General features: G+C 39.5%; 1 protein-coding gene across 7 annotated transcripts in view; it reads right to left on the reverse strand.

Moving 5' to 3' along the window:
* Positions 1-2,221: 2,221 nt before the first annotated feature.
* Positions 2,222-27,779, reverse strand: part of PCSK5 (proprotein convertase subtilisin/kexin type 5) — a 257,820-nt gene continuing 232,262 nt past the window's right edge. For 5 of the 7 annotated variants that reach the window (XM_064641610.1, XM_064641613.1, XM_064641612.1 and 2 more), the window contains 10 exons: positions 14,920-15,003; positions 14,225-14,420; positions 11,819-12,036; positions 10,600-10,836; positions 9,929-10,159; positions 8,436-8,613; positions 7,180-7,397; positions 5,933-6,048; positions 4,227-4,413; positions 2,222-3,639 (listed from right to left, as the gene is read on the reverse strand). In XM_064641610.1, coding sequence (XP_064497680.1) covers positions 3,233-3,639; positions 4,227-4,413; positions 5,933-6,048; positions 7,180-7,397; positions 8,436-8,613; positions 9,929-10,159; positions 10,600-10,836; positions 11,819-12,036; positions 14,225-14,420; positions 14,920-15,003 — 2,072 coding nt within the window. In that variant the 3' untranslated portion in view covers positions 2,222-3,232. Of the gene's footprint in view, positions 3,640-4,226; positions 4,414-5,932; positions 6,049-7,179; positions 7,398-8,435; positions 8,614-9,928; positions 10,160-10,599; positions 10,837-11,818; positions 12,037-14,224; positions 14,421-14,919; positions 15,004-27,779 lie in introns of those variants that run through there. The other 2 variants (XM_064641609.1, XM_064641615.1) reach the window with 2 other exon arrangements.

The following is a 27,779-nucleotide window of genomic DNA, read 5'->3' on the forward strand; positions in this document are numbered from 1 at the left end:
ATGTAGGAGATGTGATTTGTATGAGATCTTTTTGAAAGAGCTTTCCTACTGAAAGAGAGAGTGTTCCCTAAGAAAAGACTAGAGAAAGTAAAATTGTTGGTGACAGAAGGACTTTGGAAACTCCTTGAATGAAAAAGAACAGCCAAGAAAGAGGTGCAGGAGGAAGGCATGAGATGGAAAAGAACTTGAGAAACAGGAGGGTTAGAGAAATTTGCTAAAGTTAACAGAAATTTTGGGCTGATTAAAAGAAAATTAATGAGTTTAGTGGAAGAGATACCATAACAGCTTTGTTTTTCAAAGTTGTTTGTTTCCTTTGGGACATCCTCACTGTGGTGGTTGGAGGAGAAAGCAGGAAAAAAGAGAATTGGTTTTGTATCGGCTAAGGAATTGCAGGATTCAAAAGCTGGATTTGATGTTCTCTGCCTTTATTTCAGGAAAGAGTGTAAGGAACTCAGACTAAGGAAGACCATAAAATAATTCAGAAAAACAATATTCCCTTTTTGTGCCGTATTCTCTGCCTGTTTTTCACTGTCTTCCTTCGTTGTAATCAGTTTTCCGTGAAGTTTCTTTAGAAGTGCAACTTGAATTATTTCCTCCTTGTGTCAAGTAACAAACTTTTATTTTCTTGGTCTTCTCGTGGACTCTTAGCAGGGATTTTTTAATTGTAAACACTGTAAATTGATACAGGTTGCTAAATTTTTGTCTCCTTCAGCACTATTTTGAAACTTTAAAAAAATATAATAATTTTGAATGTGATTCTCTTTCACCTATCATATCCTTCTAACTTAATTCATCAGTTTTTTACTGCTCTTCTGAGAAGACTGAGTCACCTTCAAGGCAATTATCTGCCATTTTAAAGACACTGGCATTTGAGAAAATTTCAGAGTTCCTTTTTTTTCCCCCAGAAATATTGACTTGCAAGTTTTACAAAATGAGTCCTTATTTGCATTTTGCTGATAGTTTTTTACCTTTTGGGTTAACAAAATGTCAGAAACTGTTTTCATGAAGTGATGATGAAGTTAATTATAGCATGTTAAGGGATTGGAATGGACCTTAAAGAAGATCTTTCCTAAAAAGCTAAAACCTTCCATTCCAATGCTCCAGTCATAGGAGCCATCCCATGATGTCTCTGTGATGGCACCAATATCATACCCTTGCAGGCATGTGCATGTCTCTAGTTCCTCTTTGTTTGTTCTCCATACCACATACATTTGTGTACAGGCATCTGAGCTGGGCCTCAGATAAAGCTGATTTTCTGGCTGCAGTATCTGGAATGCCATTGCACTCTTCCAGGCATCCATTACAGGTGTTGGCATCTAACTGGCAGGATTGGGATGGATAGATGACTCCCTCCCTTAAGAAATCTGGTTTAAAGCCCCCTTCACCAATCTGGCAAGTCCCTAACCAAAGATACTTTTTTCCTTCCATGTCAGATTGACTCCATCAGCCTCCAAGGAAACCAGACTTGGCTAAACAAGTCCCATGATCCGAGTAACCAAAGTCCTGACTACAGCACGTTGCTTTAACCATTTGTTGACCTGCCAGATTTATGTGCCTATTTCATAATAATATAATTTCATAATCTAAGAGCCCATAAACTAAATGCTCATTACATCTATCACAATGGTTTCAGATGCTCAGGCATAGCTAGGAATAAGCCTTTGAAATGTGAGGAGGTAAGTCAGGCCAAAGCAAATTCTTACAGATGTATTGTAAGCCACTAGCAACATTAATAAAGCATATTGTTAATCCAAACAAGTTTAGGAAAGCAGGATAGTAGTATGACCTTTCAAACTGATTTTTCACTCTTTTTTTCCTGTTCCAATTTTTCAAAACTTGAAGTGAAAGATAACATCCATCTTTCCAAAGTACCTTGCTGTCATACAACTTTTGATAAATATAGCTACTTGTTCCAGCTTTTGTGAAGTCACATGACATTCCTCTCCCTTACTGGAGGTGAAATGACTAGAAGGTTAAAATTCAAACCTCACCATAAAACTTCATTAATCTTACAGATGGAACTATCTTGAGGTCTTTGGGAATACTTAATGCAAAAAATTCCACTGAGGTATTGAGCCATAAAATGGGTATTTTCACACAATTCCTTTGTAGACACTAAATCTAATTGGTTTATCATTCTAGAGCAGTTCTTTTCACTGGAAATCTAAAGGAACTCTGAAGGTGAATGAAACTTAACAAATAACAGCATTTTTAAGACAGTAAAGGATTTATTCTTTCACAACAAAGGGCCACAAAGCATACTTTTCTTTAAAATGTTTTATCATAATAATAATAATAATTAAAAATCATATTTCTGTGTTCTTTCAAGTTATCAAATAAGTGTTAAATATCCCCTTTGCTCTTTTCTGAACACCCTGAGCCATTTCTAACAGAAATAGAAAAGCTGCTTGGGGCACATGTATGTGTACGCCACGCTTATTAACAATACTCCCCTTTGTGGTAAATCTAGTACAATGAAAGATTAGTTGACAAACACTCACGGTAAGTTTTAATCAGAGGCTGATATATAAAATATTTCAGTTATATTTCATATAAACTGTGAATACCGTATGGTTGTGAGGAATAGTCACCATCAGAAATCTTAAAACTTCACATCATAGATGCCCAAATTCCCTGGAAAGAGTGCTATAAGGGTTATAAAGAGAAACGTGTTGGCTTCAGGGAACACAGATGCACCAGGTGACGCCAATGAAGAAAACCTAGGTAAAGTCAGCCAAGTTACCTACTCTATCATGAACTGCTGAGTAACTATAATCACAAAGTAGTAAACTACTGTCACCCTATCCCAGTGGCATTCATAAGGTAGATACATTCATTTTGCTTATCAAATTCATTTTGCTTATCACATTTCTGGTAGTGATTGACAAGGTTCTTAATAAGTGTGTGTGCATGATTTGAAGCAAAGTTTGTATTACTTATAATGCACACAAATACATATTGGGAAAGGAATTATTCTCCACACAAATGCACAGAAACATAATCTCTTAACCAGACTATATCTGGAGTGATATTTAAAAGTCTAGAAAGGATTTATGCAAAGCTTTAAGAAAAAATGTTTTTAGAAACCATTCTGCTCTCACAATAACTATTAGCAAAAAATTTGGAGGTCAGCATGCTATCAAGTAACTAAATATACTTAACTAAATTGCTGTAATTTCATAAGAAAAACAACAGAGCAGTACCAATTTACTACTAGTAAGTTAGTAAAAACTTATCTAAATGAATAACTTTCATCATCATATTCAAGTTCATCTTCCTCATCATCCTCCAAAAGTCCATATTTAAATTTGCGATAGATTGTGCCGTCCTGGCTCATGTATACAATGTCATCTTCTTCATCATCATCATCCTCATTTTCTCTATCTCTGTACTCAATCACTTGATCCTCCTGGTAACTGGGACTCTTGTGGTAGTTGCTCACAGAGGAAGGAAAGGTTTTGGAGTGATTTGTCAGTTTTTCATACCCACCTTTATTGACAACCTGGGTTTTGGCTCTTGATCTTCTCCAGATGAATACAATGGCTCCAATGACAAGGAGAAGCAAAATGCAAATGATAACAAAGAAAGTAGTTTTGCTTTTTCTCTTGGGGGGTACAGTGTTCTGTAACACACAGTCATCTACAACAGCAGTTAAAAAAAAATAAAAAAGATTATATGAGCTTGCGTGCATGTGTTTGTGTGTGTGTGTGTGTGGTATATCTGTCTTAAAAAGCCCAGTACAGTGTTTAGGCCTGTTTACATTTTTAAAATCATTTGACTAGATAGCTTACTTTTCCAGTAGCACAACTGTATTTTTGTAGCTGTGATACTGTAAGGATGTCAACAAGGTTGTTGAGATACCTATTCTTCTTTATTTGATTCAAAATAATCAGAAAGAATCAGAAAAGCTAGCAGGCAGGCACACAAATGAAATTATTCAGATTTCTACTCATTGAAGCAAGCACTTCTCAGTCATCTGGTTTATAAAATGCCTGGCTATTTGACATAATGATTGTGAGTGAGAGAAGTTGCCATCTCCAGCATCAGTTGCGATTGCTGTTATTTTTGTAAAGCCTTTCTCATTCTGGTGATGGAGCAGTAGAAACACACTGCCAACAGCTCAGCAGCATATTTTTGGTCTATTCTCCTTTTGATTTTTAAATGTCAGCCTAATCAGCCATAAAACCCTTCGGCACTATTACTGCTCTTCTACTGCATGGTCCTACCTTGTGTTTCACTGCAGTCACAGCACTCTGTGTTGCCTGCTGGATCAGAGTCACTGCAGCAGGGCAGGCAGCGGCTTTCCTCTAGGTAGAGCTGCATGCTAGCTGGACAGACTGTGCAGTTGAGAGGACCAGGTCCCTTGCACTCAGTGCATGAGCTGTCGCATTTCTCACACTTGGGTTCATCCTCCTTCAAACACAGAACACAAGCAATGCACCTTTCATTTTGGATTCTTGGGATCTGACCTGATAGGTTCTGTCCTGTCATTCACTATCTGGGTAATCATCTCTGGGCACCATGAGTGTCAATGGCAAATACAGTAGCAAATCTAAAATTTCCTATTTCCTGAGTTCTCAATGGTCTGCTTGTAGGGGGATGGGATAAATTGTTGGAGATTAGAGATCTCATCTAGCTAGACAGGAAGGTAAAGTTTATTCAAACTGCAAGCTCTTTGGGCCAGAAAGTGTGTTTTTGTTTTACTAGTCCCACGCTAGCAGATCTATGGTAGTTCAGCAGTAATGATGGTAAAGTGACTTTCCAGAAGCTTCTTCAAGAGTATCATTAAAAGTAACTGACATGGAAGAAGCAACATGAAATATCCCAGGGAAAGAAAAAAAAAAGACTGCTGAGAGAATGTATTTTCTTTCTAACCGGAGAATGAGCAGAAATAAGGAATAAAGATGGCTGGAAATTTTCTATCAAAACAGATTTCTATTAGATTGCATTCGTTCTTTTCTACAAAACCAGGTTAGATTAAAATACTCTTCTCAAATTCCAGATAGGCTGCTAGGACCCTCTGTGTACAAAGACCACCAAAGGTCGCTGTGGTCACACATGCCTTGCAGAATGCTCTGAGGTCAGGTGTTTCAGAGTTTCCAGCATTCACAATTCCTGGCTGACTGGAGAAAAAACTTTATTTTTCTGCTGTGGGACCAAGGACCCCACTGTGAGGATTTGGAAACTCTAATAAACTTTCACCAAACTTGCTGTCAGACTTGCAAGACTGCTTATCCTGGATTGAAGAACCTGCGCAAGATGGGAGAATCATAGCAGATCATAATTTCTTAGAGTTAAAGCTTTTGCAAAGACCTGAGGATCTCTGTGGTCTCCAGCTCTTAGGCTGTTTTCTCACTGGTGTGAAGTAGCCCTGCTAAGGGGATATTCCAGGCCAGAGACTCCAGGGTATGCAACATCTCAGGCAAGCTGCTATGCTTTCACAATATACTCTTGAATAAACATTTTTGGAAGGCAGTTGGTGTGGAAATCTGGAAGCTGGAGTGCCCAGACTTGTGGCACAGTTAGATATAAATCTAACTGTGGTCCTATTCTTCTAAATATACAACTCTGTTAACTTTAGCCTGTCCCTCCACTAGAGGTTTGTGCCAGCAAAGCCCTCAATCAGAAATGCAAAATGATTTCTTACAGAAAAGGCATCAGAAATCCATGGGCAAATCTCAGTTATACTGATATATATAATGATATTAGCTCTTTGACTAATATAGTTGATTTTTTTCACGATATGATATCATCAAACAATGTTTTGATATCATTGTTGACTATAGAGGATTACTCTATAGTCGACAACCCCAGAAAGAGAAACAAACAGATAAACATACTTAAAGATAAGCACACTTAAAAACTCAGCAAAGAGCAATCTGTTCCTAGTATTGTGTAAGATTCACAGCAGAAAAAGCCTACAAAGGGGTACCTCTTGTCCCGGTGTCTCCTGGACTTTGTATTCACCTACAAAACAGTCCGAGTTGCACATTCCACCTAATAAACTGTAGCTCCATACGCAAGATGTGCAGCTGAATGCTCCCTTTCCTAGAAGAGCAAATGAAACAACAAGATTACAACAGCAAAATTGTCAGCTAACTTCCTTTAAAAATCATACTGACCACTACCACTAAAACAAAAGGGTATTTGTCAACAATAAGAATCACTGGTGAGGAGTTCAGCATGAAGAGTTTGGTATTAGAAAGTGGTTGGTATTAGAAGAAGTTTGGGCCTTGTCTTAGTTTTTTATGTGCCCACAAAATGTATTTATGTGTTTTTATATTCATGAAAAGATGATTCTGGAATCAGTTGTACAGGGAAGCTCTGACACATTCAAGAAAATCAATTAGGTCAGTGCGCTGAAGTAAAATTGTGGAGAACCTTAGCCAAAAGCTGTCCTTCACAAAATCCATACTTATTAGCCCTGCTAACTAACTGATTAATGCTGCTTACTTCAGAAATAGATTAATTAGGAAAACTAAGAATCTGAATACATGTGTGTCACTATATATATATTTTTTTTTACCCTAAAGATATGCTCTATGGGTCTTTACTCTTCAGACTGTGTGTTGTGTGGTTGGAATTAGGTTCCACTGTGCAGACTGTGCAGATGTGTGGTTGGAATTAGGTTCCTTGGCTTGACTTTTACATAGCAGCATACAGTAGGATGGCTCAGAGAGTAAGGTATATTTCACTTATTATTCAGCATTTGTGTGAGAAATGAGGTCTGCAGCTAACAGAGCCCATTTTTTGAAGCTCATGGGCATCTTTGAGAGAGGCTTGGCTGACGGAAAATGCATTACCGTTGTCCATTTGTTTTCCTTCATTGACTTGGCAACGGAACTCAGTTCCAGCCCTCCCTGTTAAGTGGCTGTCTTTACATTTGTGCTCTGTGCTTGAGGAAGCCCTGCGGACCGCTTGGCAGGAATTCATATCCTTATTTTCATCTCAGTTGTTCAATACTGTAAAAGTAAGGTGGCAGCAGGGAACAGTCAGTGCAGCAAGTCACCCAGGGCCAGGGAGAGGTCTGCGTCACCCACTGTAGCTACTTAGGTCATTCCCAGGTTTGTAGCACTGTACGTGTAATGTATCTTTGTGAAGTGTTTCCAAATCTTGGAGGAGAGATTACAGGTGTTTCAGTGACGCCTTTTTTGCTCAAAGCAGAGTGTAAGCTTTTACCTTCACAAGTTAGACAGGAAGGGTGGCATCTTTCACAGACATTGTTGTCCTTGTTTTCATAGTAGTACTGAGGACAAGAGCTAACACATTCATTCTTCGAGTGCAACAGGTAGAAATATGTATCACATAAAAGACAATCTGTGGGTTGAGGTCCCGTACACTCCTTACAACTCTTGTGGCATCTCTCACATAAGCCAGTGGAATTTTGTGCAAAATACCTGAAACAGATCAGATAGTCATAACTTTGCATAAAGCTCAGCAGTGACAGGAAAACCAAAACATATTTAATTCTTAGCTTTTTACTGTGATTACATCAATGTATAAAAATTATTTTAATGTGAACACAGTAATTACTTGCAATCTCAGTGAAAATAGAATTAATTTCCTTTTAATTTTCCTGGGCTATTGGAGTCCAGCTATAAAGCAAGACTTTGTACACTGAAGGTGTATAAAGCAATACTTTCTAAAATCTAGAGTGAATTCAGTCACAAACTATATAAATAGGCAGAGCTCAAAAAAGCCCAACTCTGCTTTGACTCTATTCACCCAGGTTATGCTCTCAGGTAAAAAGAAGAATTGATACATTGGGGTTTTGCTAAAATGCGGTCATTGTAGACCTCCAGTTTAATGGGATGATAATTTAACAGCCAGTGCAATCGTACTCTACTTTTAAACTAAAGGGATCTGAAACAGAAATCATAGGTCCACTTTCTAAATTTGAATTTCTGAGATATAGTCACAAGAGCACACTGAATTCACATTTTGAACTTAAATGGATTCATTAAAGAAGTTTCTGTCTAGAATTACGAGTGCTCAGTTGAGAGGTGTTTTAATGGTTGTTTTTATTATCACCCATTATAAACATTCACTAAATGCAAAAAAAAGTAACTTCATCGAAACTTCAGGGGAAGCTGCAAAGGTTCTTGAGGAAAGTTACACTGCTTCCTGTGCTCAAGCTGATGGACAGATAAGTTCATATACTTATTCTGGTTCACACTGTTCTGTATAGATATAGCCTCAGATCACCTCCGGAGTATAAGAATGTCCACACCATATCAAAATGGTCCCAACTTGGGCACCAACTGAGAGTTTTCTACTGTGAGGAGAGGTTTTCTACCACCTCTGTAGTGGGACAACATAAGAAATTTTCACCTGAAACAAAACACAGTTCTACTGAAGTAGAATACTGCTGAGTGATCTAATTTCTCAAAGCTCTCTCTGTGGTACAGCTCTTAGCAAAAGATCTTGGACCTTACCCTGATGGACACTGGTTTACGCATCCTTTTCCTTGTCTGTACCAACCCGGTTTGCAGGAAAGGCACTGTGAGCTGTATCTTCCAGTGCAAGTGACACAGGCACTGTGACATGCAGAACATTGCCCCTCGTCACTATCAGCATAATATCCATCTGGACATGTTTCAACACAGGTTGTATCTGCACAGACAACAATGCAGAATAATGCATCATATTCAGTATCTGCTGCTATAAAACAACTCATACAGTTGTGCTCTGTATGAGCACAAACTCTGTAACAGGAGATGCTGATATACATGTACCAGAACAAGAAAAGCAAATGTTGGGATATAGAAATTATTTTTTGATTCTTCTAAGTCTTGTTAATTTATTGATCCTCATTTTGGTGTCTTATGTATATTAGCAGGCTCTGCAGAACAAATAAGTTTTTTACTTTAGGGAATATAAATGTATAAACATAATAATAAACAGAAGATGTGATCTCTTTCGGAATAATAAAAAGAAATCTTATCCCAGTGATGTTGAGGCTTAGAGATGTAAAAGAACTGATAGTATTTACAACACAGTAACTACAGATAGCTGAGCCAAGTGATTTAAAGAAAAAATGAGGAGGGGAACTGAGGCAGCCAGTCAGGCAACACCCAGTTACTGTATAACTAGGTGAATTGTCTTGAAGAAGTTCACAAGGAGGTCATTTAGAACTCTGAGGGGCTCCAGACAGGAAAGACCACCAAGACCCTTGATGAAGACCCTCAGAGACCTTATAAGGCTAAGCATATATGGTAATGCTTTTTTTCTCCCAGTTGTTTTCTAAATTTTTTGTTTACTTTTAGAAGAATATGCAAAGAAGCAATTTTTAAGTTCTAGGATTTAATGCCTTTTACAAATTAGTTTCTGAGACAGTATAGTCTTTTGCTTCAAGTCGGAAAAGTAGCTTTGCACCTCAGCCACCCACTAGATACTGACCTAGGGATCCATATATCACTTTTTAACAGCTCTGTTTATGTATTTCTTTACTCATCAGACCTCTGCACAGATTAAACAAGTCAACATGAAAATGTGAGCCCTTTGTGGATACAGTTACAAAAAAACCCAACTCCCACAAAAAACCAACAACTCCCCAAACAAACAAACAAATAAAACCAAACAAAAAAAAAAGATGCTAAGGATAGCCTTCTTTTTTTTTTTTTAAGGTCAGGAAAAAACAGGAACAGTACATACCAAGGAAATTAAACATATGAGTTTTGTTTAGCCATGGAGTTTGTTGCTACTTAAAAGTCCGTCTTTGGCCTCAGTGGCAAGCCCAGTCTCATAAAGAGTTTCCAGGTAACCTCACAGAAGAAATTATCTCTGCACAATTTACCTACTTGTCAGGTCAACTTTACAGTATTTATTGGTCGATGTAGCCCTAGATATTTTATAAATGTGACAGAGACTTGCCTACTTCATGCTTTGGGTGTAGAATGAAATCTAGAGGCAGGAGCGAGATACTTACCAAGAAGATAGTGGTTATTTGCACAGCTAAGACACTGGTGTTCAGTGGGTCCTGAGCAGTGGAAGCATTTCTTGTGACAAGACTTGCAAGTCTGAGTTTCCTCAGCGTAGAACTCAGTGGGAGAGCAGTACTCAGATACCACACAGTGCCCATCACGGTTCAGTATCTGGCCATTTCTGCAAGTAAGGCAGGCATTGGAAGAAGAACAAGTCTGGCATATCCTGTTGCATGCTGAAATGGACAAACAACAGGAACATCACCACTTCTTGCTGCATCTCAGAGTATTATTACAGCTTTAATTTTGAAAGAAGCAGTTGTCATCTCAGGATGAAAGGCTGAAAGAAATTATTGTCAATCTTGTGCAGACAGTTCCTTACATTTTTTTCTGAACCAGTACTGGTTTTGCAACATATGGTCTCTGGCAATTCTCAGCATTTTACCATAGTGGTTGCCCATAATATTAAACATATGTAGCTCTGCTACCTCCCTCTCTGCTTTCTTCAAATTTTGCTGTTCTGAGACAAGCCTTGTTATTTTTCTGCATTAGCTACCTCCTTTGATTCCAGGACACTGGTATCGACCTTAGCTGGCACACACACTTTTTGAACATGGCCTTTAAACAGACCCATTTGTATCTCAGTACTGTTTTGGGGAAAACAACAGCTGCCAACCTTGACAGTCTCCAGTGGCTTCTTCATAGTAACTCCCTTCAGGGCATTCTTCAAAACACATGCCATTGTAGAGGACAAACAAGCTGAAGGTGCATGCTGTGCAGTCGTTGGAATCTGGCCCATTGCAATCCTTGCAGTCGGCATGGCAGGGAAAGCAGTGCTTGTCTTCAGCATAGAAGTGTGAAGGGCATTCCTGCACACACTTCCCCTCGTGCAGGAGGAACTGGTCCATACACTCTACAGGGGAGACCAGAAAACGGGTAAGCAAAGTGGCAGCTAATTCTCATCCTCTTAGTGATGGAATGAATAAATCCTAGGAAACCATCATTTCTGCATTATCTGTCATAACAGAAGGCGACAGAACAGCTCGAGACTTTCTTTTTCAACTCCTTCCTCTTCAAAACACTCATATTGGCCTAATCCTCACATGGTATCTTCTGTGCTATATTAAGAGACTGTGAATCAAATTCACTGGTTCAGGTTTGCTGATATTAACTAAACCATTTACCACTGAATATAGATAGCCTTTTCCTGGTATACTGTACCTGCATTATGAACTTTCAGCAAAATCAGGAATGTCCACGTCTGAAGTTTTGTTTAGCTTATTATTAAAATGTGAGTTTGTCTAGAGTATATTGACCTGAATGTTTGTCTTTGAGCTGTGAATCAGCTGCTACTTTTGTTACCAGTACTTGGTTTAATATGTTTGTTTTCCAGAACAGCTAACTTAATATCAACTATGCTGGAAATTTTTGAGGGGGCATTCAGCCTCACCAGGATATCCCAGGCTTTCCTAATATGTTTCACTACGGAAATTTCTTTCTCCAACAGTCATTTGCAAAAATCGTTAGGGGATGTGAAGTTCAACCAAATAAGGAAAGAAATGTTCTGTATTTCACACTGGTATAAATGCATATGTAAGTGTTTAGATATGTATACACTAGATCAGAAATAGAATGAAATGAATAGGAATCTCTGAGGAACAATGGAAACAGGTAAAGCAACGCGAAATCTTTACAGATTAATCATTTGACTGAGTCTCATCATAAAGCACCAGTTGTTTTGCCTCTGTCTTAGAGAATAGAAATGATATGCATATCACTTCTTTTTTTATTTTTGCACATTACAGAACTTCAATTCCGATCTATGTTTCTGTCAGTCTGTCTCCAGACAGATCTAGGTGGATTTTAGCCAAGTCAAGACCAATTCTTTGTAATACCTTTGCATATTTCATTGTGAATGCATTCCTGACACATTTCAGGGCAGTGTTTGCAGATTCCTTCAGAGGCAAAATGCTTCTCTGAACAGGTAGGTTTACATTTCCAGTTCTCCAAAAGCAAAGGGCTTTTACAGGACAGGCATTTGGTTGCATTTCCTGTGCATGTCTTACAGGATCCACTGCATTCCTTGCAAGTCCCAGAATCATTAAAATATCCACTATTGAAGGAAAAAAACAAAAACAAAAAACACAAAGCAGACTTCTGGTCAATGTAGAGTTATCAAACAGTCCAGGCTATAAGAACTCTCAAGGAGACTTTCCCAGCACACACATTTCTCTGGATCTTACAGGTTTCTCATACAACTTGTTACCTGTCCTCCACTTAAATCCCCTGTGTCTGTGAAAAGAAAATGTGCATGATTAGTGCAGATGCAGGGCATCTGACCTTCCTTTTTTCTTGTACATATTCTCTAAGGGACGTTGAACTTTCTTACTTGCTCATTTCTTTATTTCCTCCTTTACATAAGATAGATCTTTGGGAAAAGAAAGGTGCAATTTCTAGTCTTGCGCAGCTGACTTGCAATGGTGATACCAGAGAAAGACAGAGAAATACAATCTCATTGGCCCTAGAGGGGTGAAAGGAAAGAGAAAACCCTGGTAGTGTGAAGGCAGGATAGACGTGATGAAGAGGGGTTATGTTTCATTGGTATCTGTGGTGTGAGAGCAAATGTAGACAGCCACAGTTACTGTCATAAAGACAATACAGAAAAAATTGCACTTGTATTTCAGGAGAAGATGTATAGAAAGAGAGGCTGTCTAAACTCTTAAAACCAATGTTACAAGATTAAAGGACAAGCAAGTTGACATTTTCAGCTGACTGCTAATCCATATATGTAGAGCCATTGGTGAAAACTAGGGAAGAAGATGAGATAGAAATTAGTTCCAGAATATGTACTTTACATTAACAAGCTTGTTTTTCCCTGTAGAAGGGTGCTTCTCCTTTCCTTCTCGGAGGTAATCTTTCCAAGGAAAGGCTGGGGAGATGCATTAGGAGTAAGGTTAGAGAAAAGACAGGAAGAGCTGTGCCTGCCATCTATTTTCATCTTTTTTTTTTTTTTTTTTCTTCTAACCTTTGTCAAGATTCTGCATCTATTTCTCACAGTCCTGTCATCTCTTGTTTCTGTGTTGAGTATTCAGTCTGGTCTTTGAAAATTCCTCTGTTAAAAATTACCAGTGCAGTAAGCCAATTCTCTTTACTCCTTACAGCATGTCCCAAAACTCAAAAAAATCAAACCGAACCAACCCCCTAAAAAAATTTCTCATATAATCCTCTGCTCCAGGGGAGAGTAGTTATGCCTCAAGAAATTTGCCTCGGAGTCTCAAACCAGAGTTTAAAACAGGAGAACTTTGTTGAATCATGAGAAGCCATTATTTACAGTCTAGAATTTGGGAAAAAGGGGGATAATAATGCCTGCAAAGATTAGTGCTATACAAAAAGATTTAATTGTGTTATACTCACTGCATAGGATAACTGGGGCATTGGTACTCACAACATGCATATTAATGCCAAAATGTTATCTTTGCTTGTATGCCACAGTTTCTGATATTAAAAGTTGTTTCTGGACTACAGTTGGCTTTAGTACCATTACTTTGTATTTACTCTGACATTTCATGAACAAAACGTGTTCCACTGGCATTCACTATTTAATTTGACAAAATTACCAGAAATATAGTGGCAAAGAATTTGCACTGATTGCAAGAAAAGTAGGTGTTGCACATTTTTGTGAAGAAAAAGGTTAACTAAGCAAGATTTTCATGCTGGGTAGTACAGGTTTTATGTGTATGCTGATTATGAAGAATGCTGATTAAAAAAGCACAGAAAAGGCAGAACCCGCTCTACTCATGTGTCTGAGTATCTGTCTAATATCAGTTGCAGTCAAATGGGAATTTCTCTTTTTGAATTTCATTTATTACAGGAAAAAATAAAGAATATGAGTCAAAGCCTTAAGCACTGTATTTCCATATCGGACTCTGATAGGTTAACTTTCTGATTCATACCGCTTCTCTGCACTACTTTGAGGAAGGAACAAATCTGAAGAATGACTAGAGGCTTATTTGTATTCACCATAAAGAACCATCTTGAAGCACCACAGTCCTATTGAAATCAATGGGAGCTGTTCCATCTGTCATAGGATTTCATATCTTGGCTTCACTTTTGATTTTTCTCTAACCAAGTGAAAATGCTGTTTATTCAGGCAGACTGTAAATTATTTTTACAGTGTGGCAGTTTCTGGTACCTTAGGTTACATTAAGGTCTTCCTTGAAAGGTTTATAATGGATCTGAACTTCAAAGAGAAGGAGCACAGTGAAAAAATAAGGACCAGTTATCCAGCAGGCATTACTTACTCAGGGCACTCCAGTAAACATCTGCCTTTGTGGAGGAAGAGAAGCTTGTCCTGTTCAGCCTGACACTTCTGACAATGCCATTGGTCAGAACATACCTCACAACCATCCCTGCACATCTCACACTTTCCACTTGCAATGTTGCCAAAAGTTTTTTGAGGGCACAGAGAAACACAGGTATCATGGATAAGAAATTTTCCTGGAAAAAGAGCAACCCAGGTGGGTAAATGCATCAATTAGAAATATATTTAAAAGATTCCTGCCTTGGATGGCTATAAAAGAAGCTTTCTACTTCTCAAAATTCAACATGGATGCTTAAAAGCATGAATGAAACATTCTTTAAGCAATTTCCTGAAGTATTTTGCTCAGACTTCACTGAAATTTATGGTTAGAAGGAATCATCAGGATTATCAAGTACATATTCCTGAATAAATCCCTGTTTGGTAACTGCTGCATCATATCTACAACTTTTGATTGAAAGGAAAGGAACACCATTTACCTGACAATTTTTTAACCCATATTGCCAAAGGCATGTGCTGATGCCTGACTCCAGGTGCTGATTGTCTGATTCCCTGCCTATCCTTTCAGCTGTTAAGGAACTTTCTAGTGACTATTGACAGAAACATTCCCTGGTAGGGTGTAGGATACCGAATATTATGGTCTTTTGCAAAACTTACCCAAGGAAGCTGAAGTCTTACCTTCTGGACATGTAGTACACATATCAGCAGATTTCTCACAGGTCCTACATGAAGAGTCACAGGACAGCAATTTCCTTTTTGCATCTGGGATGACAGGGAAAAAAGTTTATTTTTTACCATCATCTGTTTTTGTTAAATTCCCCTCCTTTAGGAGGGACATTTCCTATGACTTCTCCTAAGCTGTTCTGAAAATGTACCTCTGAATTTTTGGAATTCACAGGGTTGAAGAACCTGATGATTGTGTTAGACTGCTCTCTCTAAATGGTAAGTTAAGAATTGTATTTAAGGAAAATATAAATGTTTTCCTGAGATTCACTAGGCCACTGTTCTGGACTGCTTATCACAAATTACAACAATAATAATTATGTAATTAATTTTAATAATGAGCCCAATAATATTAGTTTCAATGTAGTGCTCCAAATCCAAATACAGATATGTAATCCTAATAGATTGCAAACAGGAAGATCCAAAAAGTATATAAATTTGGTTTAGTAAGGACATTTTGAACTAACTTGTTGCAAAAGACCACTGCCTTGTAACTAAGAAAGAAAACTATGAGTAGAATAGACTGAGTTGGAAGGAACCCATCAGGATCATCAAAATCTAGCTTGTGACCCCAAGAATCACACCATATGTTGTCCAAATGCTTCTTGAACTCAGACAGGCTCAGCGCTGTAACTACTTCCCTAGGGAGCCTGTTCCACTTCTCAGCCACCCTTTAGGTCCTGTGACTCAGCTTCATGCCATTTCCTCGAGTCCTGTCATGATAGTGAAGAGATCAGTACCTGCCCCTCTGCTTTCCCTCATGAGGATGTTGAAGACCACAAGGAGGTCTCCTATTAGTCTCTTCTTCTTCAGGTTGAACAAACCAGGTGACCTCAGCTGCTCCTTATCAGGCTTCCCCTTCAGACCCCTCACCATCCTCATTGCCCTCCTTGGGATGCTCTCTAAGAGCTTAATATCTTTTTTATATTGTGGTGCCCAAAACTGTGTACAATATTCAAGGTGAGGCCACAGCAGTGCAAAGCAGAGCAGAGCAGGACAATTGCCTCCTTTGACCAGCTAGCAATGCTGTGCCTAATGCCCCCTAGCACAGGGTTGGCCCTCCTGGCTGCCAGGTCACACTGTTCACTCATATTCAACTTGCCATCAACCAGGATCCCCAGGTCTCTTTCTGTAGCACTGTTCTCCAGCTTCTTGTTTCTTAGTCCATCATACAATCAGGGTTGCCCCATCCCAGGTGCAGAATCCAGCACTTGCCCTTGTTAAAATTCATATGGTTGGTGATTGTCCATCTCTCTAATTTGTTGAGGTTTGGAAATACTATCTGTTAAATAGTTCTTCCCCAAAGATACTACCTGCTATTTTCCTCCAAAAGGAAGAGTCCAGCGTGTGTCAAATGGAGTTTTATGTGTGTGGAAAACCAAGACTTTGATTATGAGTCTTTGATGATTATGGTTTGCATAACCATCAGCTCTAAATGACAAGGGGATTTGAGGATCATACTTAATACAAACAAAATGTGCTATGCAATGTGGCAGGTCCCAATATGCAGCTCTGTATTTTGGACAGATGTCTGATGAAAAAATAATTATTAGTCTTTTGATTTTTCTAAAAATAAAAAATAAAGTTTAAAACAGAAGTTGGGTGCAGACTGAGCTACGCACCTCAGTTAGCACACCCAACTCATCCTGCCAATTATATATATATGTTTTCTGTAGGTTGATAGACTGATTGACAGTAACAATTAGCCATATGCAGCGTATCACTTTATTTTTTCGTTGTACCTGTTATGGCAAGGTAGTTAGAATATTGATATTTTGAATAAAAGTTATGAAAGCGAATGCTTCAAGTAAAAAGACAACGGAGGAGAACAGAAAATTTATATAAAGCCCTTTCACACAAGGGGAAATGGTGGGCATTTTATTAAAGCATATGAAAAGTGTATATGTGCATGTCATAGGTTTACTTGTTCTAAAAAACCAAGTGGGGAATTTTTCTTTCCCCTGCATTGCTGTAAAGGACAGATGTTGAATGAGGGAGGCAGAAGGGGTTTGCCTAGGGTAATTGACACACACAAAAGAACTAACTGGCAGGCCTGCATTCCAAACTGATGGCCCTCCTAAGACTGTGGGGAGGGGTGATGAGGTTTTTTTCCTTTCTCCTTGGAAACAGGGGCGCTTCACTTTTGCCTTAACCCAGGCAAGATGTGTGTTTGAGAGGTCGGAGGTTCACTCTGTTTTCAGCCTGGTCATCTGGCTGTTTTCTCGCCCCAGTTTCCTCCGTTTTTCCTGCACCCTCTTCTGCCCCCAGCCCAGACCTGCTTGGATTTCATCGGAGAGGCTTGACCCATCTGCAGAGGAACCCTTTGGGGAGGAGGTCATCTTCTCCCTCCTCCACTCCCGTGTTGGCAGTGGCATGTGTTCATCAAGGAAAAGGGGAAATTCCCAGCCACAGCCAGCTGCAGACAGTGTGAGTTTTGTGGGAACAGCCTTTTTTCCCCTTTTCCCCTTCCCCTTCTCGGTGTGTGGAAGATCTCCATTTTCGGCTTCTCCCGCGCTCCGGGGCCTCACGTGGCAACCGCCAGAGCCCAACAGCGCCCCCTGCTGACCAACACCGAGCACTGCAGGCTCTGCTCCTCCAGGGATCCAACGGTGCCCCTGCTGATCATGGTTAGAATTGCACCAAAGGACAGGAAGTATTGAACTCTTTCCTTTTTGAAGAGGACTTTTTTGAGTACAGGATTATTGTTTGGTTGTTTTTGTGTTCTTTTGTTGTTCTGCCAATACACGTATATCCTTTAATTAAGGGCTGTTATTTTTTCTTTCTCCGTACTTCCTCAATTTCAGACTTACAATTGCTTAGAGAGAGGAGTTTGATCTACCTCATAACTCATCCTCCTTAGCAAAACACTTCAGTCTCATTAAACTGAGAGAGTGCATAACATGGCAAGGGCCAGAAGAAGGAATAATAATAAAAATCTCGATGATTATTATTTCTTATAACTCTACTGCTAAATGAACTGAGCCATAGCTATTTCAGTGAAAAAAGTAGATCCACATTTAATGTGACTGGGTGAGAGTTCATAACAGTATGCCATAACCATGTCTGACCCTGCCACCAGCTCAGAACATCTCAAAAACTTCCTGTAGTGAAAAAAACTCCCAGTATGGGGGTCCATGGACAGCACAGCAGATCAAAACCTGGATGTTTAATTGTAGGTCACTCAGCAAGGACATGGTTAGTCATTTGGGCCCCTCGGTTCAGGAAGGATATTGAGGCGCTGGAGCAGGTCCAGAGAAGAGCAACAAGGCTGGTGAAGGGACTTAAACACAAGTCTTGTGAGGAGAGGCTGAGGGAGTTGGGATTGTTCAGCCTGGAGAAGAGGAGGCTCAGGGGAGACCTCGTCACTCTCTACAACTCCCTGAAAGGAAGGTGTAGCCAGGTGGGCGTCAGTCTCCTAGGCAACCAGCAGTAGGACAAGAGGGCATGGTCTTAAGCTGTGCCAGGGGAGGTTTAGGTTAGATATTAGGAAGAAATTCTTTACAAAGAGAGTAATCAGACCTTGGAATGGGCTGTCCAGGAAGGTGGTGGATTCTCCATCCCTGGAGGTTTTTAAGATGAGACTGGATGTGGCACTCAATGCCATGGTCTAGTAACCATGGGGGTGTTGGATCAAGGGTTGGACTTGATGATCTTGGAGGTCTTTTCCAACCTGGTTGATTCTATAAATCTATGATTCTATGAGTCTATAGTTCTATGATTCTTTACCAGGACTACTTGTTGTCAGAGACTGAAACAGTTAATGACTTACACATTCTCAGACCATCAAAAGACTTTTGCGAACTGAAAAGAAGCAGCTGCTCACCCAGTAAAGCCTGCCTTTCCCTGAACACTGCCAAAGGACCTTCACATCAGGTAAGTGGGTGCCATTGTCCAACTCTCCTGGGTGCAGATGCATACCTGAAGCTACAAGCTGGATTTCCAAATAAGGGAAGAGGCTAAGAAGAGGCAAGCCCAGCAAGGTGGGAGAATCCCTCTTATCGTGCCAGTGTCCTCCCTTCACATGATAACTCCGCACATCTAGCCTGGGCTATGCATCTCAAATGTTGGACCATGAGGGACCATGATTGGTGCTGACACAATAGGCAGCTGCAGCTGTTTTAGAAGACGTCAGAGACTCAGTCACATGTGCCGTGACACTATCCATTGTAAGACTCCCCACCCTGGGGAGGTACAAGGTGTTCCCACCTGAGCTAGAAATATATAATAACTCATAACACCTTTGAGTTTTATGGGCGGCTTGCCCCAGCCCCAACAGTGCAAGGCCACCACTTCAACCAACCAATGTGGAAGCTGTACCTACCAAGTTTTATCACTGGATCCAGTGGGCAGTGACTATATATATTTTTCCACCTTTTTCCTTTCTTTCCCTTTCTCTCCCTTATGCATTTCCTTAAGTGTTATCTTTATGCTTTAATAGTACTGTATCACTATGCTTTAATATTGCTATATAGCTATAGATGCTTTAATATTGCTATGCTTTGATAATGCTATATTGCTATAGATGCTGTAATACTGCTGTACTGCTAACACCCAAAACAACAACATACCTGTTTACCTTTGAAACAAAATTGTTCTAAAATAAACGCTTCGTGTAAGTGTTTAGATATTTTTCAGTGCTGTTTCACTCTAATCTGCCTCAAGGGATTTATTAATAAGAATCTGGGTTACCCTCTCCTTCTGGGGTGGGTCGCAACACTTGTGCATACCACTTGTACAGTGAAAGCCTATAGTGTTATTCTTGCTGGCAACTAGCACAGTATAAAGCCACTTCAGATTTATCAGGAGATTAGCAGAGTTTTCCTTGTCACTACCATTCTGGCTACAGCATCTCTGAACTCCCTGAACAAGGACCCAGTGTTTGCAGGGCCCAGGCACAGGTCATAGGATCCACACGATAATGTACGTAACAGATGAAAGCTGCATGTTGCCAGGGTGAATGTGAGTTGTGACAGTCCAGACTGCAGACTGGGTTTGCCAAGTCTGAGGTCAATGGACAAAATATTAGACCCTGGTATACTCCACAAAAGACCATATAGCTTTAGCATTGGTTTTAGTAGCCAAAAGCATTGGTGACATAGTGAGTCAGAAATCTATCAAGGACTGAGAGAGGTGGGACTACGACAGTATTTCAGTGAGTGCTGACTGAAGACAATTTTCAACTTCAAAGGAACAGAAGAGGTAGAAAGTGCCTGAAACTGAATTTTGAGATGGGCAGCCTCAAGCACTGTAAGAACCTGACATTAAACCCCTGTGTTTGAATACACAAACTGTGTGTACTTGGTCTGTGTTAGCTTTGTGACTCCATATTGACCACAGCTGAAACAGAGGGGTATAGTATCAAGTAATCTGAGCGTGCAAAATTAAAACCTCTGGTAAAGCTCTTTGGAAAGACAAGACTAAGTGAGGAAGCGACTAGCTTGTGGAATAAGAACAAGTGGAAATTATATATAAGCACTAGGAGCACAAGAAGTGGAGAGATTTACTATTAAGTAATCTCTGAATTTGCAGCACAGGCGTAGAAATTGATGAAGGACTGGAGAGGCAAGGAAACCTTGGTGCATGTTGTGAGTTCAGTGCCACCCAAAGCAGAAATAAAATGCCCCATCTTCTGGTATCAACAGTATAACTGAGCTCTGGGGCTCTTTGCCATGACATTCCTTCTGTTGGGGACGCAGTTGTCAGATTCATTGAACATTTAGGGTGAAAGGAGATTTCTTGAAAACTCTGATTAGGCTCTGTACTTTGCACCCTCTATGTATAAGTTATATATTCACGTGCAGATTAATAGTTGTGTAGTATGTATGTTCAGTGTAGTATGTAGTATGCTCAGTGATAAGCTAGAGTTACAAAATAAATTTAAAATACTATCTTTATTTGCCTGTACAGTTCATCCTTCTTGAGGAGAAAAAGTATTTCGTTTTTCTTTTCCTAGCTCTTTTAAGCATGTAGATATGAGTGTCTTGTACGGCTTTTTGCAACAGCAGGTCCTGTGAATTTAGATCCTTTCTGACTCCTGCTGACATAACTTCTATGGGTTTTTTTCCCCTGCTGAAGACCTACTTTCTATATTTCGGGTTACAACATGCTGTTCTAAGAGGATTCTAGTCTGTTTTAGTGCTCCTGAGTGCAGAGGGCAGTTTGAGTCTTTTTTTAAGCCATATAGTGCACAAGTGTCTTGAGTTTTCTCATCTAAATAATCTTAAAAGAGATCATTGCTTACTTTTGTGAGATGCACAAATTCACTGTCAAAAAATTTTTTTGAGAGACTACTTCTTAACTTCATGTTTTTCCTGACTCTTCATTATTCAACAAAACTTTAAAAAGGGTCCATTTTGATTGTGCCTGTAAGAATATAAGGAATACTCCAGAAAATTTGGATGTTTGATGTTACTAGGTTTTCTGTTATCCTCACTTTATTTATGCAGAGCTTCTCTCTTTTGCTGTTCTTGAATGAAGGTAAATAGCAGGAAGTTGAGGTTAAGCAGAGACTTTGTTAGCTATTGCTGAAGTGTATTTAAAAGAGGTCATTGTTTCAAAATGTTTCAAGACTTACAATTAAAAATAAAGATATTTTTCAGTAAAGTAGTTTTTATTTCTGTTTAACATTTACCCTTTGCAGTATGTGCTATATTCTGTAATATATACTAGTTGCCACCAGAGGGGAATGTGAACAAGGAATTGGGTTCTGATAGTTGGCAAGGTAAACAACCTTTATCTTCCAGTCAAATATAAGTATTTAAATTCCTCAACTTTAGTATCAACAGAAGAAATCTGTGAAAAAGATTATTTATTCTTTTTAAATTCTGGATAGGTTAAATGTGACTGGAAATAGGCTTTTATTTATGAGAAAACCCAAATGCAGCACACATTTAGAATAATGTGAAGTTTCTCAATGTAATTTTCCTGCACAGCAAAAAGTTCTCCGAATGGGAAAATGTGATGCAACAATTTTTTTTACATAAACCTGTGCACACTACTTCAGATAATGTAACCAGATCTTCCAAAGAATAGCCGTACAAAACTGAAAAATGGTCATGCAATGTGTATTGCCTTGGACTTTGGACTGATGACAAATGAAAAGCTTGAAAATTACTGGTTTTATCTGTTGGGTTTTATTTTCTTTCCCCTAAAGGACTTGGGGATCCAAATTTCACTCTGTATCTCTTACAGTGGCCAATGAAACTTCTAAATGTAGGAGCCATACACATATGATGCTGTTGTAATGATTATAGAGAAACAGTGGTGGAGTTTTTCAGCATTGTTTATTCCACATCACCCACATCACCACTGGCAGAGTGGGGGAGCTTTTTGTTCATCAGGGAACTCAGAGGTGAAGGAAATGGAACCCTTTTTTTTCTTGCCTGGGTTGAGGAAAGGACCGGACTGGTCCCTTTAAAAGCTGCAGGTGGAAGCTGAAGCTTTCTCTTCCTCAGCTCTGGAGAGAGGTGGCCACCACTTGGAACCACAACGCCACCGCCACCAGTCCCTTACCCATCGCTTTTCAAGCCACAGCTCTGCTGTGGTGCTGAAAAGATGGCTCCAGTGTGGGGAGGTTGCTGTGGGAGAATGGAGCAGCAGGGGTAACTTCCAGCCCAGAGGAGCTGAGCAGAACAAAAAACTAGGGGAGCACAGTGGGAGTCGGCTTGCTGCTGCCAGGAGAGACCCTTTGCTGGCACTGCCACCACTGCTGCCACCACTGCTTTTTACCACTGCTACTGCCACCACCACCGGTTACCACAGCAGGGAGAGAGTCAGAGAGAGACAGAGAGACTGACCGCTCACCACTGCGCTGCATCCCACCCTCATTTGCTCCTGCCACACCATGGAGATAAGAGAACACCAGCACTGCTGTTACAACTGGGACCTGAGCTTTGCCAAGTGACATAGAGTGAGCAGCTCAGCAGCATAGCTGCTTTTTGATGAAATGGCTTTGCAGGTTTTTTGCTTTGCCCCTATTCCCTGTAGTTTTGTCTGGCTGTGGGGAGGAAAATGATCAGTGTGGAAGCCATCCCCAATTTTTGCCCTTTGTTCCTGGGGGCCCACATGGAGTGCAGCATGCTAGTGGCTGCCATTTGTTTTCTTTTGTTCTGGGGGGCGGCCAGGCTACATCTCGCCTTTGTTGGTTAAATTATTCCCTCTGTATTGTTGTGTTTATTGTGAGTTTTTCTCAGGAAAGTTGTGACTCCTGCTTCTGGACTCCCCTAGTGCTTCTCCCGCTGCTAGAAAGGGGGTGGGAGGAGGGCATCCAAGTGGGGTTAATTTTTTACTGCTGAGTTTTTAAAACCAGTACAGTTGTAAACCATCCATGTACCAACTGTGGGACATTGACTGTGAAAGAACACTGTGGTTTATTATTAGGCTGTTCTGCTCTTCTTTTTTTTAAAGGTCAAAATGAATGACCTTTACAAGGATATTCTTTTTTTGACCCAGCTAAGTATCTACTATTCTTTTCTAGAAACTGAGAAACTGAATCCCACCATATCATTACTTGCACTAAACATCACTGCAGCTCTGAAGCTATCACAGTGCTCTTGCACACACAGTTTATTCAAGGGATTGTCAAACTGGACAGGTGGGGAAAGACTGAAAAATATTTTTTTTTCTCTTTTCTCATTTGGGCTTGTGCATCATTATTGAGACAATGGCAAAGTTTCTTGAAACCTAGTACTGTTAGACTTTAACTGTGACTGCAAAATGAATCAAGGAAAAATGAGTAAAATTTTAGTTCCATTTAACACAATGTCCCTATGTTTCCTTTATTTTTGCTTAAATCATCTTCATTTGAGCTCCCAAAATTTTCAATCTGATTTGAGAGAAAGATTAAATGAATCCTCAAAAATATTCAGGGTGAAAAACATAGGTCCATGTGGAAAGTATGGTCCTCTTCACATTCTCGTTGCTTATTCTGGAAAATGTAAAGTTTGTTCAAAAAACCCTACGAAACCCTCTACAAAACCTGAGGACATATGAGCAAAGATATGGTCATGTATAAAGAGGCATGCCTTTAACATAAAAGCATTTGAATTGCCTTATAATTCTTCTATAATTTCATTCAGATCCACAACTGTATTGTAAGAGTCCTTTCTAGTATATATTTATCCTCTTTGTGCTGTCCACCTTGCTTTCTCTACCTGCTCCTTATGGAAAATGGACCTTTATGTCAGGTATTGCAAGCAGTTAGTGTTCAGATTGATAAAAGGTGGTTTATTTCCTTAATTTTAAATCTCATTTATTCATCCTTTTCTATGAGTAAAAAGGGGACTTAAAAACTTCTATTTTTAAGTTGCTATTGAAGTAGGTCTCTGTGTACATTTGTAATACCCTTAGCTTTTACATAATGATTTCTACAAGGATTGTGTATTTACGGTATATTTTGTAATTGGGCCATAGCACAATAAGTGCAGGAAGGAATGCAGAAGAAAATTAAGTGCCATGGCTGTTTGTAACTGCAAGCACATTCCTTTTAGAAGATGACCTGTCTGCCTTTTACTATGCATGTGATTTGAATGTGATCCAACCGAAATGTGACTTAGTTTGTTAGATTTTATTCTGTGCATGGCATTGTCCTTACAAAACCAATACTATCATGAATGAAAACACAAAAACAGGTTACTTATCTCCAAGAGGTAATTGCATTGAAAACAATATACAAATTAGCAATAAAATACTAGACCAATCCCATTTTGAAGATTTATGTGAACTGTAAATTCCAGGAAAGTATAGGCGTGCTGGGAAGTGAATCACACTCTCCAGTAACCATTAATTCCCACTCTAATTATCTTGAAACAATGATAGTATTATTTTACAAACAAATAGCTAGATTGTGAATTTGGCGTGCTTAAGAACATATGTGATAATGAATAATTTTTGCTTGCTTCTAAACAACCTGAAATTTCACATATAGATGATGCTTAAAAAGGTATCCTACCTCTTCCCATGATGCTCTAATTCTGCACTCTAAATGCTATAGCATTTTCATATTTAGAAGACCTGTCCTCTTCTGCTGATGATTTCTCTTCTGTCTTTTGCATATCCCATTCCTGCTTTTTTCCCCCTTTCCACATTCTGAGACCTTTATATATATATCTGCAGAGCTGCATTGAGGTCCTTTAAGTAATATTTTTAAAGCGTGTATTATTGTTTTTCTCAACCAGTACATTTTTACTGATTTTGTTCACTCTGTATTTAGGAAAAGGAAAATACACAGGATATGTCAATGGCTGCTGATGGGAGATTGCTCTTATTATTGGGTGTGGTATGTAATAGTAAACTGAACCAGATGCTATTTGGATATGTAATTTGCTACAGCACATATTATCTGTACGTAAAGAAGCACTTGTTCCATTTTAATTTTCATCAGAAATAGACCTCATTCCATATCCAGTTTCTGTCCTAGACAGACTTCTGACCAGTTTATCACTATGTGGGTATAACCAAAACTGTGTAATCTACACTCACTATGTCATTTCTGATGGACTGTTAATAATGGATCATTTGCAGCAGCTGCCCAGACCACACCTGACACCTCAGGCTACAAGCTGGTTGTTAAAGAACTCTGCAAGGAGTGTTTCTTTGGCTTCACATCTATGACTCTGCTGTGATAACTCCCCTCTAGGGAGGCATTGCACCGTCACACCCAGCCTGAGGGGTCATCTCTGCTAATGGGCCATACTGGACTGGCATAATAGGCAGCTCAACACCTAGACCATCAAATACTTCAAATATATCCAATGATTCACAGAGTTAGATCACCCATTGTGAAACTCCCTACCCTGGGGGAAGTACTGGGCATTTCCACCTAAACCTGAGCATATATAATCTTGGGATTTTGGGACTTCTGATACCACCCGTTGGATCCAGAGGAGGCCCAGAACTCCAACAGGAGTGCCATTGCCACTCTCAACAAGACTGCAATCATTACTTCAACAGAACTGAGACCATCATCTGGACCAACAGGTTTCCCTTCCTCTTTGCACCCACAGGGGCCACACGGTGTTCAGCACAGAGGTTAACAAACACCGTTCTGTTCTTGTTGCAGGGTGCAGGGTTACACATCTGTCTTTGTGGGTTAAAACCAGTTTTCTCTGTATCATTGTATTTATTGTAATTCTTTTTTGTAAATTGCAACTCTGACCTGTACTCTCTCTTGAGTTGGGTTCATTTCTCCCACCAGTTTACTTTTAAACCAGCACACTTTTCATAAAAATATGGCAGACTAAACCAAGGAATTAACTGTTTTTAGAGTGCAGCATTTCAGTGATCACTGTTTTGCAGAACTTGGAAAACATCTGATCCAGTTGAAATGGTATGTGTATTGACTTGGTGAATTAAGCTTACACTAGTGTGTTTCCTGGCTTCCAAAGTCATTTCATCATCTAGTACATGAGAAAAAATACAGATGTTTCACAATAGAAACACAGAGTTCAGTTGTTCATTTAGTTTCTTTTTCCTTTCTCCCTTTCTTAGCTTACCCTGTCTTTTTAAAAGCCTGAATAACAGACATAGTCTGTTGCGTTTTTTCAGACTGAATATGACTTTTTAGGGATTCCTGATATGAGCTGAACTCTGCCCAGCAGAATATACCCACAAAGTAAATATAATTCGAAAAAGTCTCTTTTTTAATAGAATGTTTTGGTTGCTGGAGTGTTTGCTTATAAAAATTCATAAAACAGATCTATCATTCATCCTTGCATAAGAAATGAAGGGAAAGCTTCAATATGGAAAAAAAAAGATGCATTCCACTTTCACAAAGGTTTTAACACTAGATGGACTAGTCTCTCAAATTGCAAAGGAAGTCAGACTTTGGGTTGATTTCTCCATTGCAGGTTCTGATGTACTACCCTTTAATTTATGTTAGCCTTGGAACTAACAAAACAATCTGTTTCCCAGAAATCACATTGTTCCAAATTGTATGTCAACACAGTCACTAACCCCACAGTGGAACCCGCTGAATCCATGTGACTGTAAGAGGCAAAGATAAATGGTTTCATTATTTGTAAATACAATTCAAGGTCTAATACCTCATCTCTCTAATAGTACTTTTCTAAAGAAAAAGAGTAAATAGAAAAGTAACATAGTAAAAGCTGATGTAAAGTACTAGATTTGGAAATTTTGGTTATTGTCCTAGTTGTATTGTATTCCTGCATTTTCTGGAGCAGGCCATGTACTGAGGATGAGCTTGGTGATATGATATCTTCATTCCTGTGACAAGGGCAAGGTTTTTTATTTAATACTTGGCCTCCTAGGCCTAGCTCAGTCTCACAAAGCAGGGGGAGTAGTAATCATGTGGCCTGTGTTCTTTAATCAGATTCTTTAATTCAGGCAAGCTCTGCCAGGGTGCTGCACCAATGTAAATGTGTTGAGGATGCTGAGCACTCAGTGGAAGAAGTGTATATTGATAAACGGGCAGACAGGATGAGAGTCAAATGTCTAATATCAGCCGCAACCTTGCCCACACTGGCTGGTGAGCAAACATGAAAGTATTCTAATATCATCTGCAGTATTCTAATATCATCAAGCTTCTCAGATGATGCCTGTGCTGCATGACAGGCTACCTGTAGGAGGCGAGTCCAGGGCTGCAGGGGACACACTGAGGGCAAGGAAGCCCAGGGGACATGCACCGGAATAGACAACCCCACTGGTCACAAGGTCACATGGTTTTAAGGGATAAAAAGAGTGCTGGCTTTGAATTAAAGCCTCTTTGATTGCCACCTCATCGGAGAGCTGACTCCATTTATTATATAAAGGCCCCACGTTACTGCTACCCATAGAAAAGGAGCGTGACAACAGATGAG

This window comes from Pseudopipra pipra, chromosome Z (assembly GCF_036250125.1).
Source record: "Pseudopipra pipra isolate bDixPip1 chromosome Z, bDixPip1.hap1, whole genome shotgun sequence".
Classification (NCBI taxonomy): domain Eukaryota; kingdom Metazoa; phylum Chordata; class Aves; order Passeriformes; family Pipridae; genus Pseudopipra; species Pseudopipra pipra.